Consider the following 15,689-nt stretch of genomic DNA (forward strand, 5'->3'; position numbering starts at 1 on the left):
GTGACTCAGAGCACAGGGAAGAGAGAGGGGCGGAGAAGTAGAGGTAGGGAAGGTCAGGGACAGAACAGAACAGATAGAGAAGGAGTGAGTGTGAACAGAGAGAGAGAAGAAGGCAGAGAGAGAGAGAGTGTAAGGCTGCTGTGTGACCTCGTGGCAGGAGGCATGGCAGTGGAAATCAAAGAAGGGATTCCTGTGGTTTGGCTGATTTGTGGTCATGTGTGGGCAGCTCTGCTCTCCCAGCATGCACTGAGCCAGGGCACCAAAAACATGTATACCTATGGAGTAGGCAGCTCAGCGGGGCAGGGGGTCCCACTTGCGACAACCAGCAGTCCTAGAAATTACAGTACGAATAACAGTAAACGTCTTGTAAATACAACTCTGCCGGTCCTCACAGCAGGGAAAGGTTTATAATATGCTTAGGGTTCGACTTTAATTGGGGTTGGGTAGGACTCCATTGGCCAAGGCACGTCCCATGTGACCAAAACATCCTGGGTTCTAATCCAGCCCTTCTCTCTCTCCCAGTCTTTCCGGTCTCTCTCTTCACTGTGGACTATCAAATGTCCCAAACATAATCTTAAACAAAGATTGAGGGCTGAGGTAAGATTATAGTTGGGATTAAAATTTCTGTGATTAAGACAATGTATTAGAGAATGACTATAACAGACATACTACTATGAAAAGACATTTACTTAAGTAGAAGTATAGTTACTTGTGTAAAGATAAGTACTGATTCAACTTGTTTATTCAAGTAAAAGTTAAAAAAACACAGGCTCTGAAATGTAATCAAGTATAAAAGTAAAAAGTATGTCTACCGACTGTTTCTGTCCAAAGCTAACTGAACCGATTAACCGAGCACACACGGACGCAGAGCTCTCCAATTACTGTATAGAGTAGAGTAGAGTTGGCTACAGGTGGTGTATGCTGATGGTATTTAATCTCTGGTCCTGGATTTGTTTGACAGTCACTGAAGAATGAAATCTAGGAAATGAAAATAAATAAATAAACAGTCCTTCAAGTCATTTTTGGTGGAGCACAAAGTCCTTCATCACTTGTGTTAGTGGTAGGGAGTGGACTTGGTGCCCAGCGCTTGGCGGATCCAGATCCGACACACGTGGGGTCAGACTGCGAGGACATCTCTTGGCCTCCAGAAATACCCTGAGAGCCTCTGCCCTCTCCTCCAGCTGTGGCTGCTCCAAGGTGACCAGGGCCGTGTTGGCACCACGGTCCAGGAGGAGCTGGACCAAGGCTGTATCGCACCTGTGCCACAGCACCTCACGCAGCAGACGAGAAGCCATGTCACGGGTCAGAACACCAGCGGCCTGGAGCAGCAGGCGGAAGCAGTCCAGGTGGTTGCAGGCAGCGCTGACGTAGAGGAGACCTCCGGAGAGTGTAATCGCTGTCCATGTCAACAGGAACAGCATCACAGAACCTGATGAGTTCCTGCAGTATGTCCAGCCTTCCCCACTTGGGCAGCACAGTAGACCGGGGTGTTTGGCCAGTTTATGCTTCTGTTGGGGTCAGCCCCGGGTTTCAGGAGGATCCGGATGCAGTCCAGATGACCAGTGAGCACTACCCATTAGAGAGGCGTGCGGTCTATGTAATCAGTCTACCTGGGTTCCCTGGGTGATCAGATAGGCCAAACAGGCAGCAGGACCCTGATTGGCTGCACACCACAGAGGGGTGGACAGTCTGTTGTACCTCACAAACCTCCTCTCATTGATCCACCTTCCGAAGCGGTCTTCTTGCAGCAGGGTCCTCAGTTTGTCCAGGTCTCCTGTGTAGGCGGCATCGTGGAGCTGCATGTTGTCATGCCCTGCTCCAGCAGCCATTCCTCAAACAGGATGCTTTATGATGTGACAGATTGTTCGAGTGACATCACTGATAACATCACTCACTGATGACATCACAATTGGCTTGAGTGACATGATGTTTTGTGTATGTATGAGTGTGCATGTGCTGTAATGATCATCCACTTGGCAGGACCCTCTGTTTGTGTGTGTGTGTGTGTGTGTGTGTGTGTGTGTGTGTGTGTGTGTGCGTGCGTGCGTGTGTGTGTGTGTGTATGTGGTTGCTCAGTAACGAAGTAGCCCCATTAGGGACAATTAAGACCTCGCACACAATGCGCTCCGACAGCAATTAACACACCCATTAGAGAGAGAGTGCCACAAAAAGAGCGTAGATAACAGGACAGCGACAGGCATAAACAGCGAGTGAAAAGTCCTTCACGGCTAAACATGTTTTTGGAGGAAACTATAAAAGAAAAGCAGCATGCTCATTATACTCTGGGCTGAAACTATGGAAGAAAAGCAGCATGTTCATTATACTCTGGGCTGAAACTATGGAAGAAAAGCAGCATGTTCATTATATCTGGACTGAAACTATGGAAGAAAAGCAGCATGTTCATTACACTCAGTGGGCTGGTGAAAAGTCCTTCACAGCTAAACAGGTTTTTGGAGGAAACTATGGAAGAAAAGCAGCATGTTCATTATACTCTGGGCTGGCTCGTTGGATTTTATCTCACACATGTCTGACAATGTGGTAATAAATTGTGAGCAGTGCCTTGAGAGGACTCTGGACACCCACAGTCTCTAGTCTATGCTGAAAAGAGACGTGCACGCTGCTTAGAATGGTAAATGGACTGCATTTATATAGCGCTTTTATCCAAAGCGCTTTACAATGTGCCCTATATTCACCCATTCCCACACACATTCATACACTGAATGCAGCAAGCTGCCATGCAGGGTGCTGGCACAGCCATCAGGAGCTTCAGTGTCTTGCCCAAGGACACTTCGACATGTGGAGCGGAGGAGCCGGGGATCGAAACACCAACCTTCTGATTAGTGGACGGCCTGCTCTGCCTCCTGAGCCACAGTGGCCACCAGAATGAGGTCATTATAAAGGCAATTACAGATGAAGACATTTTGAGAGGGCCAAATTTGTGTCAGCAGTGATCAGATGACAATGGGGCAAAAAATAATTTGCTCAAAATTGTGAGGAAAACTACATCTAGATTTTCTCAAAATGACACCATCTTGTACTATGGCCTCACACTCATCAGTTAGGCTCTGTATTGTGTGCATCTGTGTCTGCACATGCGGCGACAGGTGCACATCCACGACGATGGTGTCTCACTTGTAGGAGGTGCGGTCGGAGCAGGGGTTGTGTGTGCGTATACACAGTGTCTCACCTGTAGGAGGTGCTGTCGGAGCAGGGGTTGTGTGTGTGTATACACAGTGTCTCACCTGTAGGAGGTGCTGTCGGAACAGGGGTTGTGTGTGCGCACCACCACGAAGACGTGCTGGAAGTGGGAGCGAATGTTCTTGGGGGTGAAGGGCTGCGCCCCGGGCTCCTGGAACACGATTGTGACGATGTCGTTTCCTATGTGACGCTTCCGCAGCAACTGGGAAAGCACACAGACAGGCAGGCAGGCAGACAGACAGACAGGTTTAACTCTTTACCAACACATCGAGAAGGTAACTGATACATTTCATTGCAAATTCCACCTTAAAAAATAGAGCAACTAAAAAATATTGAAAAGATGAGACTCTTAGTACTTTGATCATTTAGAAAAAAGAAACAACTTCTCATGTACACAAACCTAAACTTTACCGTCGCTCAGCGGCGAGTGGAGAGGCAAATTAAATGTTATGGTGGATTTTGTTTAAACGGTGAATGGTTCCATTAACATACCTGCTGTTTGTTGTTGGGCGTGTAGGGCAGCATGGTAGACACATGGAACATGATCTCATAGTCCTTGTAAGTGGTGTAGAGGGAGTGGGTGCCCGTCGAGTCGGCTGGAAGGGAGACCATTACATATGATTTGATTTGAAGTAGAAGACTGTTTTCATTACCTCCACCAAGGGGGTTATGTTTTCAGTGTCGTTTGTCTGTTTGTTAGCAGGATTACGGAAAAACTACTGGGCCGGCCCGATTTTCAGAAAACTTGGTGGAAGGGTGTAGCAATGACCAAGGAAGAACCCGTTCAATTTTGGAGCGGATCCGATCCGACTCTGGAATTTGCATATCACAGCAGCCTGAACTAGAAGTGCACTCAGAGAGCGCAGACCTCCGCCAAGGCCAATAGTTCAGTCTGCTCTGATATCTACATTTCATGAGTCTGATCGGATCCGCTCCAAAATGTAACGGGTTCTTCCTTGGCCCGTGCTACACCCTCCCACCAAGTTTCATGAAAATCGGCCAAGTTGTTTTTCGGTAATCTTGCTAACAAACAAACAAACAAACAAACAGACAGGCAGGCAGACCGACCGCACCGATATAAAGAATTGATAGAGAAAGCAAAATAAGAAAAAAAATCGAATAACTTTTCTGTCACATGAACTGGAAATCATCTCCCGATACAGTAAAAAATTAAGTTAATTCAGTGCAACATATTTCCACACCATTGCTTGCATCGTTTATGTCGAGAACCCAGTTTCTAGTGCCTCCTGCTGGAGCGGACTATTTTGGCACTTGTTTGCAGATATCTTCTGCCCAGCGTTGCTCTCCCTCTCTCTCCTCCCTTGTGTCAGGCATCTCTCTCTCATCAGCTGTCTGTGCAAGCCACTTTAACAGACTCCAGCCCTAAAGAGAGACACAGCATCCTCTGTGCACTAACACACAGTCTGTCCAAGTGCAGGGTGTTTAAAAGCCCGTAATTAACCTAGATTCTCAACTCAATTAATTACACTCATTCTGTAGGGAATGTCTGGGATGGCTGTATTTAATTTAATAAAAGGCTACTAAACATTTAACTGTATTTAATTTAATGAAAGGCTACTAAACATTTAACTGTATAGACCCTTTTAGAGTGGACGTCACTGGGTTAGTTGCGCACGCATCGCGGTGTCCAAAATTCAGAGGAACTCAAGCCGAAACGAGGGAGATCCCCGGAATACTGGAAAAAGATGTCTTGTGCCGTATGCGTATAGACGCTGGACATTCCCACTAGGAATATGACGATGTCCGGCACTGTAACTTTGGCGATGCATTGGATCCTAGACCCATCCTGACAGTGAGTACGGGTCAAGAAACCTCACCCCATTGAAAGAGTTATCGTATTTGTGTAAGCCACAGTATGTACATACTCTTGGTGTCCAGCTGGGCACGGTACTTGGTGAAGCCTTTGAGCCTGACCCTCTCCCCCAGCAGGTGGAGGAACTCGTCCAGCGCCGGGCCGGCCGAGTCGTTGTTGTACATCTCCTCCTCGCTGCTCTGGCCCGCCGTGCAGTACATCACCCCCACCTTCAGCTGGAAGCTCAGCTACACAGGAGACACGTGGTGGCATGAGAACAAGGTGGTGTGGTGGGGTGGCAGCAGAAGGATATTACTGGGTAAGAAATCCTGTCAGAGTAATCCTGTTGACATTTTAAGAATAACCACCTTGGGTTGTACTGGAGTGATTGCATTGCCATTTTACAGCGAAATCATGTTGGCATTTTCAGAAGTCAAGTTTTGATGATTGCAGCACAGGGCAGCAGTATCAAATTGTTTGTTTTTCTGTGGCGTTCTGTGTGTTTGGTGTTTGCATTACTCGTGTGAGTGTGACACACTTTGCAGGTGTGCGTTTCTCCCCTTAAATATCCATAAAGTAATAGTCCATAAGTGAGACTGAATGATTAAGCATAAAATAAAATAAAACATTTGGTGAGATATCCACCTTTTTGGACCCTAATGCAAGATGAAAAAATAACTGCCTGTAATGTAAAGGAGCAGTTCGGGGATCAATTCTTCAAATTTATGAAGGTTTCTGTCTCTCCTCAGTCCTCATGTGGTCTCCTCACCCCCTGTTCGTCCAGCTTCATCAGCTGCTCGGTGACCTTGGGTGTGTTGAGTGCCAGGCGCAGGCAGTGGGCATTGAGCTCGGGCACCAGGTACTCCAGCACCTCTTTGAGGGGCAGGCCTCGAGCCAGGCCGTGCTTAGAGGTGGAGGGCACCACGTCCTCCAAGATGGCCCCGCGCAGGGTGTTCAGCTGCAGAGGCAGGGGACATGGAGGGATTAGGGCTGCAAGTGATTTTTCAAGTTCATGTGAAAATGGTCTACTATAATGTCTCAAGTCTGTTACATAACAATACAATCACATTACAAATGTAATGATGAAAGAACAAACGGAGACAATCCATAGTGCCTGATTGCACAATGAGGCACAGCTGTAATCATTAGCATTATACCAACAGTAATGGAGTCTGCTGTCTGCCTGCATTCTGCTTCTGCTAGCAATCACAACACGTCATGATCTACCACCAGCCATGGACAGCCACCATATGTTTATGGAAAGTTGCTGGTAGTCAATGAAAATGTGACATTTTGGCCAATGGTCAGGAGCAGTTTGAGGTAGTAGGCCTTATTGTGTACCTCAGCAGGAGTTGGCAATTGGTTGATAGATTTTTGCAGAATTCCAACCAGCAAATGATTTAAGGAGATAATTATAATTGTTGATGATAATGATGACCTATGCAGTTGTACTGCTTTACGGGACAGCCCAAGCCGGGGTGTGGAGGCTAGATAGTACTAGCTTCCGCTCATTAGTTTAGACGCTAACAGAAATAAGTATCACACACACACTCACACCCGTACATGGAAAGAAAGGAATAAAGACAATAGAGAACAGGAGTGGGAGAGACAACATGTCTTCCTTGTTTGGAGTGCCAGAGAGCCAGCCCCGCAGCCTATGGCCACGTCATATAGATTACACCCCCCTCAAGTCAACTCCCACTTTCCCATGACAGCCTCACGCGACGTCATAAATCACATAACAGGGGTAACCGGCAAACATCATACTAATGAACTGTGACAATATCAACATGGCTGTGATTCGGTCGTAGGCACGAGGCCGCAGGCAAGATAATCCAAGATGTACTGATATCCAGTACAACAACAGCACGGCTCAGGATTCCACTAACGTCACCAAGTGTTCCCAAGCAACAGGTAAACTGGTTCCCAACTGCAAGCTAGTTAAGATAGCTACTTTTAGGTCAGCAGCACATACACACATAATTAAGGTCAACTGTATCCATATTGGCCTGTTATGCAAGCACCTCGCAGCATTGAGATGGACAACATGGAGGGGAAAAAAACATTGTTCATCCCGATGTTTCTTATTATGATATCACATCTTTTTCTGCATTCCTTAAATCATTCCACAGCCACTTATTTAGAAGACATTGTTAGTGTGTATGATGTCCATTCCAGTGCTACAGTAATAGCTGCTTGCTTGAGGTGGATTGTGCCTAAGTATTGTGATTTTTAATGTTTTGCGTTGATTCAGAGCAAATCAGAACACTGACAAAAAGCAACTCTCCATTTTGAAGAGTCTGGAACAATCTTCCCAATGCGCTTTTATCTTTAGCGCACATAATCACACCAAGTACAGCAGAATCATGGTCACACAGTGATCATCAGAACAGAATGTGTGTGGGCTGTACCACCGCTAGTGCTAACACAGCTTCCACTACGGAGGCTAAAACAAACTCAAGCAGGACTTCAATGAATAAATCAGGAGGACTGTAAAAGGGCCGGGACCTGTATATGTAACAAGAGAAAATAAACAGAGGGTAGTGGTCCCATGGCTCTGGTGGATGGTGATAACCGTCTGTGGTGTTTGTGTGTCTTCACACAGTGTGTGCAGTACTGTAAGCCCACTGTCGGTGGCTCAACAAACTGAAGGAGGGAAGCGCTCCAGCTGGTGGAGAGTGGACCATTGTCCACTATAGACACTGGACTATTCTCGCCAACGCCATCACATCCCACTCACTCCCACACGCATACTGTACCTGCCCAGCTCTCTGCTCTCAAAATAGCAATTAAGAGAGGGAGGGAGGCAGGCAGGAGAATAGAGAGGGGGGGAAACAGCACACCAGGCCATGTGCCCTCCCAAGAGATTGGAACGGTTATTAGTTACGGTACGGAGCGCTTCAATACGAGAGCGATGCTTTTCCCTCTACACTCAAATAGCTTTGGTGTTATTTTAGTCTCCTCGCTGGGAAATGGCAGGGCTCAGTCCTTCAGACGTAGGCTGATAAAGATGGTGGGTGGCAGTGCTCAGTCCTTCACAGACGTGGGTTGATAAATATGGCGGGTGGGCGTTGAGCTCAGGGGATGAGGACATGCTTCTCTGGAGCTTAGAAGTGTGTCTATAGGAGAAGATGACGGCAGGGGCTAGAGGGGATTCATCAAAGACTTCTTCTCAGTGCAGACTGCAGGTTGAGCGTAGGGAACTGTCGTGAAATACAACATGTATCGACCTCGGGTGAAGAGGAGGGGGCGGCATCCAAGGTCTTGTGGAAGGCACATCTGACAGCCTTTGAGATAAGGCTCTTATACGTCTCTGTCGAACGGTGTTCTCAGTAAGAAAAGCCGGGTGGAGACTGAGACACATGTTTGCACATCACTGAGCATTCATGGCTCCATCGTCAACAGCTGTGAATATATCTTACACTTAAGCCCTTTTCCCACATGCGTACCGGAAAATTACCTGTAAGTCAATATCGGACATTTCCCTTCACACTTCGGCTCGCGCATGTGGGAATCTATCAGCGAAATTGCCTGTATGTGGGGGAAGGGGGGGGGGGGCAGAGCGAGTGGGGGAGTGACGTGTCGGCAAAACTCTGAATGGTGAAATAAGTTTGCTTGTTTATCCGTTCACCTGCATCGCGTTGAAGCACTTTTTACAGACTGGCTTCATTTGATGTGTCCGGGCTTGCCTTCGCTGTCGGCAACGTAAGCAAAATACTTCCACTTTCGCTTCATGCATTTGCCCTGTCGGGCTGTGACTGAAGGAGGAGGACGGACTGTGGCCAGAGAGCGAGCAGAGAGGAGAGGGGAAAATCAGCACAGCACACCCACACATGAAGCTGACATAGGCTACTGCTCTTATTATCACAAGATCATTTCGCCAGTTTGCTTTAATGTGCGCGAATGATTAGATTATGCCCGCTGGAACATTAAGCAACGTGTGTACACCTCGCCCATGAGAGTGTCGCGGAAAATGACTGCACCCGTTTCTCACTAGTATCCGCTAAAGCGCATACCGCTCTTCTGACAGGCTGGAAAGTGGTGAAATCTCCGCGACGACGGGGTCGCGCTTATACCGGCACGGCGCCTTTCTCACATGCAGGCATTAGACCACGTACCGGTCATTTTGCGGTACAAAGCGCATGTGGGAAAAGGGCTTTATTGAATGGACAGATATCTAAAAGACGGCAACAACGGAAAGTTGTCCATGGTGGTGTACCTCGCTAGTTCTGAAGATGACCCTGTAGTTGTACTGCTGGCCGTGCTCCTTGTGCTCCTCCAACTTCTCCCTCCTCAGACTCACTGCCACAGGGCCCAGGCTCTCATCCACCCCCAGGTAGTTCCAGTGCTCTGAGGGAGAGGTGGGAAGGATTGGAGGGGAGAGAGAGAGAGGAGAAAGAGATACGGAAAGAGAGAGAACAGGGCAGAGTGATTTGAAAGGACATGGAAAGGTGTCTTCCCCCCCGACATTGCCTTAAGTCATGCCACGCCACCTTAAAGCCCCCCTCCAGTGTATTTGGTCATTTTGAAGATATTTCACGTCTTGCTGGGTTTTGCCCTCTGATCTACTGATTAGCCAGTGAGAACATGTGGATTTTGTCCTCAAAATAAGCTGTTGGTAAAAATGGGTGATGATGTCAGACATCTTATAATGGTCTGACGAGTGATGTATGATAGACAGTAAATACCATATTTACAGTAAATACCCTCTGCCGTTAGCTAACTGTTAGCCGTTCGCTACGTTTGCTAACTAAGGATTATAACCGTAGAATCAGGTCCGACTATGCCCCGCAGTTACCCTGCTGGACATGACTCAATAAACCACTTAATCAGTTTCTAAACATGAGGGAGAAGCTCCGCAGAAACAAATTTTGAAAGCTCAGAACGAAAATGTGTTTCTGGTGAACGAATTTCCACTTATAATCCAGCCACGTAACTATGCCCTTCATGAAATTATTAAATAGCACAGAGACATTTAATGGTTTGTATGTGGCTCGCTTAGCATGTCATCAACGCCCCCACCAGCCTGCCCCCTTCACGACACCGGAGCATATGCTGCGACCTGCTAAACTAGAGCCACAGTAACAGTGATGCGGACTAGGGCCTGGGTGATATATGCTCTGCAGTCGTGGGAGTGCGCTCAAAACAGAGATTTGGTTCTAAACATGCAGCCCATTTGACTAAGGTGTGGTTAAGAGCAGGAGTTCACTGCATGTTTAGAAACAGCTTAAGTCACTCTCTTTCCACAGTCCATCAGCTTTGATGTCTGTTGGCCGGTTTGTTGACAAAAAGCAATATTTTGAATTCTAAAATATATTTTCTTACTGAGATATGACCGGAAACAGTATGGCCGTCGCTTCCGTTTTATCGCAGACAAAGAGTTTAGTGAAGACAAGAGGCGACACTGATCTGCTTCTTTTGTTGCAGTGGAACAAACTATTACTGTAGGCTTCGGTTCTCATCAATGTAAGCTCTTTGGCACAAATGACGACGTGTGCGCATGTACGTTTACATAAAACATCGACGGTGAAACGGGTAGTAAAAATTGGCTGGAGGGGGCCTTTAAAGTTGAGAACCACTTAACTAATGGGTTTACTCACCTCTGAGGTAAAAGTACTTGCGATAGTAATAGGCGCCAAGGTCAACGTGTTCCACAATGTATCGCTTGGCCCTGTCAGTGTGCTGGCCCTGCCCGTCCTTGGGGGCCTCCAACACGGCCACGCCGGCGTTGGTGAAGTGGGTGGTGAGAGTGGCATCCAGGGGGCCTTCCTCTGTGCTGCTCGAACAACTGCTGGAGCTCCCACCACTGCCAATGCTGCCCTGCTGGAGGACAGAAATCAAGGAAGAGTTATTCAGCCATATTATCACTACTGAATCTTCAGAAAATGTTTAGAATACAGTATTAGCCTTTGTAATGATCTATGCAAAAAGCAATAAGGTAAAAAAGTAATAAAAATTAAAAGTTGTCAAAAGAAGAGATATAAAAGTAAGACTCATTCCATTTAAAATTCTCAATCGCTTCGATTGGACACCTTCTAGACCAGAGGTTCTCAAATGTTTTTCAGGTACAAGGTACAAGGTCAACTTTATTATCCCACAAGGGGAAACTCAGGTGGTAGTCATACACGTCTGTTGCAGTACATGTCGTGTACACACTGTACACAACATATACACATACACATAGCCACACACATACACGCAATATCAAAAATATAAAACTACAACAATGTCCTACATAGGTTTAAAAGTTACAAGTGCAAAGTGCATTCTGGGAGTGCATTGAGCACATTAAAGGTGCAGAGACTTTAGAAATTACACAGCGGCATACAACATCCAATACAGTATGTGCAGTCCAAACAATATACACAGTTTGATCAATTATTTCTTCTTTAGCGCTCTGATTGCCGTTGGCACAAAAGATTTACTGTACCTCGTTGTTCTGATTTTTCTTTGCAGAATTCTGCCGTTTGACCTGCTGCTCCTGAGGAATTTCAGGTGGAGGGGGTGGGTAGGATCATCTAGGATCTGATCAGCCTTTTTTTTAATAAGGTCGTCATACAGCTGTGCTGCAGACACCTGATCAACCCCAATGATCCTGCTTGCTGTCTTGATCAAGCGCTGTAATTTGACATGATCTTGGACACGCATGTTACCAAAGGTGCAGATTAGGCCAAAAGAGAGAACACTCTGTAACACTGCTTTATAGCAGTATTTTCAGCCAAGGACCCCTTAAGATAGAAAATACCGGGGACCCGCTCATTCTGATTTGTGATATTGGGCTCAGCTTGTTTCCACGGTAACGTGCTTGACATTTAAATTGATAGGTTTGTCAGATTAGAATGTAATCCATGAACCATTTTAGATTTAAACCATAACATAATTTCGTTGAACATGGACCCCTGGGGGTCCCTGGACCCCCATTTGAGAACCACTGTTCTAGACTGCATCGATTAGGCCTTAAAAGTACAGCGGACTGCTGGAACTGCCAAAGTACAGCGGACTGCTGGAACTGCCAGAGTTCAGAAGGTACATTACCTCATGCTCTTTGGCAATGCCCTAAGATACAGAACTTCTGGGAACAAGTTCATAAATGTATAAAAGAGATGACTAGTAATGACTTTGGGTTTTCTCCCAGGTTATGTGTTGTGTGACACATTAGTTGTGAAAGACTGTGGAAATGCAGAACTGATCCAAACGGCCATAATGGTGGGGAGACAGGCTTTACTGAGGAGATCTTGAAAGGTATTAAAAGTTGATTAATCAGTTTACGGAAAACTGGGCCCTTATTAAAAGGTCTTTTTGAGAGGTATTTGAGAGGTATTACTGGCTGCCGTGCATCACCCAGGTGGGTGCTACGCATCGGTGGTGGTTGAGTTGAGTTCCCTCCCCCTCCCTCCCCTGATATGTGAAGCACTTTGAGTGTCTAGAAAGGCGCTATATAAATCCAATCAATTACGGTATTATTATTACATTTTGTAGCTATTGTGCTGATGGTGTTAAATGAGCATATGATATCGTTTCATATCGATCGCAGACCCCTGAATTGAATCGAAGTTGTATCATGGCAGAGTTTGTGATACTGTATCAGCAAATATCATATTGTTGTCCAAAAATCTATGATATTGTATCACGATGAACCTTGTGATTTACACCTCGGTTGCTGATGTAACATAAGTGGGTCTTTGGGGGTGTTGATTTGACTTCGGGATTCCTGCACATACCCTGTATTATTATTGTTATTGTTGTCACTGTTTGGTCCTACTGTGTTGGTTGTTGTTTTGCAGATTTGTTTGCTACATTGTTTTTATCTGTTAACATGTCAATAAAATGACAAACTTTAAATGATAAATGATACATAATATATATATATATAATATATATTTTAGATGATTTTTTGGGGGCATTTTGCCTTTATTTGATAGTAGTAGACAGTAGCCAGAGAGGAAAGGTGGGGCGAGAGAGAGGGGATGACATGCAGCAAAGGACCACGGGTCGGATTTAAACCCGGGTCGGCCGTGCGAAGGACTAAGCCTTTGTGTTACGCGCTCTACCAGGTGAGCCCTATACAGTAATAATCGTATTCTTGCCCAAAGCCTACCTGTTTGGAAGGACAGATGCTCCTCTCTCCCTCTCCACCGACCTCGTTCCTGAAGCAAGGGCAGCTGAGAACCAGGTCGTTGCTCTTGTCGTCACCAGGGTCCAGGGCAGGGTTGGAGCCGTGTGCTCCCCCTGTCCCCTCCTTGGTGCTCAGCTCCTCTTGTGAGCCACATGGTGAGCCGTACATTCCACTCTGATTGGAGGAGAGGGAGGAAGTGGCCGAAGCAGAAGCAGCGGCGGCGGCAGAGGCACCGGTAGTAGTGTTCTTGCGTTTGCCCCCTGACTGCCGGCTGTGGACGGCCTGGTTAAGGTCAAAGAGCAGAGACTGCACGTCAAAGTGGGCAAAGCCTTTCTGGCACACCCAGGGTTTGGGAGGGGGGCCGCTCTCGTCCCCTTTCCCTCCATCCTCTGTGTCCGAGCCAGCCCGGGACGAGTCTCCCTCCACCTTCACGCTGCGCAGCTTGCGGAATATCGACTCCCCGCCCGTCTCAGACTTTGACCTCCTCTTCAAGTGCTTCTCCCGCTCCTTCAGGCGGCTGGCGGGGCTGCCTCTGGCCGGACCCACAGGTCCGTCAGGCAGGTCCAGGCCCCCCTGTTTGATGGGGGCCACAGTGAGGAGCTCGCCCAGCCTGTCTGGAGCCGGGCTTCGCTGATCAGGGGCCTCAGGGGACTGGTAGCCCTTTAGCATGTCAAAGAAGCTCTCTCCTGACACCCCGTGTTTATCTATAGAGGAGGTGCTGCCGTACTCACGGTGCATGGGTGTCCAGCCGGAGAAGGACCAGCCCTCGCTGCCGTCCCCGTCCAGCTCGCTGATGGTGATATCGCTGTTACTGCGCTGGCGGATGCGCCTCATGCCTTTGCGAGGTGAGCCCAGGTAGCAGTCTGGGGACAGGAAGCGATTGTCCCTCCCTTTGCTCTGCATCTTGCTCTTCAGCGTGTTGTGGATGTTGCGCAGCATGGATGAGTCCTGCGGGCTGATCAGGTGGCCCAGCTTGGCTGACAGATTGCTGTGGGCAGTAACGGCTGACATCCCACCTCCAACTCTTTCTCTGTCTCCACTTCCTGATCCTGAAGAGCTGGTGGTGGTGGAGCTGGGTGAGTCTGTTTCCACGGTGATGTGCCAAACACCTCCTCCTCCCCCGTCTTTCCTCGGGGGCCAGTCGGCCACCCGGGCGCGTACCCCCATCTTGGGGACACCGGGGTTGGTACCCGTGGTGGAAGAGGAGGAGATGTGGGTGCTCTCGCTGCGGGGGGGCAGTGCTCCTCCGTTGGGCAGTCGCAGGCGGCGGGTATAGAACTCGTCACTGGCGGGCACCGAGCCGCCGACCGAGCGCTCGGTCTGCGAACGCTTCAGACTGGTCATGATGGAGCCGGGAAGAGGGGATGGGGAGGGGAGCTGGGGGGGGAGAGGTAGGGGTGTGGGGTTGAATGGGGTGAGGGGCTCAGATGATGGGCAGCATTATGCCCACTGAGAGGAGAGGAGAAAGAACCTCATGGACACATGGGGTGCTGCAGGAAGAGAAGAGGAGATGGGAAGATTTATGAGGAGGGCTCATAAGGAGGAAGATAGAACAATAACCCATACAGTCATTGGATTAAGGATATCCACCAAATGAGATCTGGGTCAAAAACTATGATTAAATTACTGGTCTGCAGGATGCAATATTACAGTATTATGCTAGTCAATTAAATCATTGTCGAGAAGTTTGCATTTACATTATTTCTACTTTCACTGTACCTTTATGGAGCTGCAGCTTGATGGAGAAAGTTCTGTGGTTTGCACTCTCTAAAACATGGTCAGCATTGCAGCCATCCTAGAACTGAACTGAACTCAATCTAGGAGGGACAGCAGTCAGCAACTGAGGAGAGGATGGAGATGAAGAGAGGACAAATAGGAAAAGGGGGGGGGGGTAGAAAAAGGGTCGAAACCAGAGGAGATGATCAGAAGAAGGGAGAGAGGAATGAAACCAAAAACATGTTAGAGAATAAGACATCACACGTTCTACAAGTCAAGTTTGACAGTATCAAAACCATCGAAGAAACCTTAGTCTCAGATAATCCCTCTGCAAGGAAAGTGCAGGAAACAATGGGAAACCAAACCACTGTACATCTGCAGGATTTAGATGATCATAAAAAGCATGCAACAGCATGTTTATAACACAAACAAACAAGCAAGTTGATCTAGACCAGGCTACAGTATATTTCACTGTCAGTGGAGAGTCTCATGTTTATAACACAAACAAACAACCAGAACAGTTGATCTAGACCAGGCTAGCCAGGCCTGGCCAGCCCTAACTCTAAGGTTGTTGTCAAGCAACACGGGTGTTCCCATCTGGGAGCTGTATGACTGTACAAATCTGCTGCAGTGAACAAGAGTCACACAGAGCAGAACATTAGAGACTGACTGACTGACTGACAGACAGGGGCTAGAGATGGAACATAGGCCTGAACAGAGAGAGAGATGGACAGACAGACAGAGATACTTTTACAGAGATACTTTTGAATAGACAGGGCAGGTAGTTGAGCAGGAGTGCATGTTCTTAAGTGTTTGTGTGTCTGTGTGTGTGTGTGTGTGTGTGTG

The 15,689-nt window shown here is 47.5% G+C and overlaps 1 protein-coding gene across 1 annotated transcript in view; it reads right to left on the bottom strand.

Moving 5' to 3' along the window:
* The window catches only part of sipa1l1 (signal-induced proliferation-associated 1 like 1), a gene marked incomplete at both ends in the record, with an annotated part of 62,981 nt that extends 48,510 nt beyond the window's left edge, over window positions 1-14,471 (bottom strand). Inside the window, 7 exons of the mRNA XM_083643374.1 lie at window positions 3,243-3,400; window positions 3,691-3,794; window positions 5,085-5,259; window positions 5,781-5,969; window positions 9,231-9,361; window positions 10,612-10,831; window positions 13,110-14,471. Of these exons, the coding sequence (XP_083499500.1) occupies window positions 3,243-3,400; window positions 3,691-3,794; window positions 5,085-5,259; window positions 5,781-5,969; window positions 9,231-9,361; window positions 10,612-10,831; window positions 13,110-14,471 (2,339 nt within the window). The remainder of the gene's footprint in view (window positions 1-3,242; window positions 3,401-3,690; window positions 3,795-5,084; window positions 5,260-5,780; window positions 5,970-9,230; window positions 9,362-10,611; window positions 10,832-13,109) is intronic.
* Window positions 14,472-15,689: the final 1,218 nt, after the last annotated feature.

Source organism: Poromitra crassiceps (assembly GCF_964638095.1).
Source record: "Poromitra crassiceps genome assembly, chromosome: 9".
Classification (NCBI taxonomy): domain Eukaryota; kingdom Metazoa; phylum Chordata; class Actinopteri; order Beryciformes; family Melamphaidae; genus Poromitra; species Poromitra crassiceps.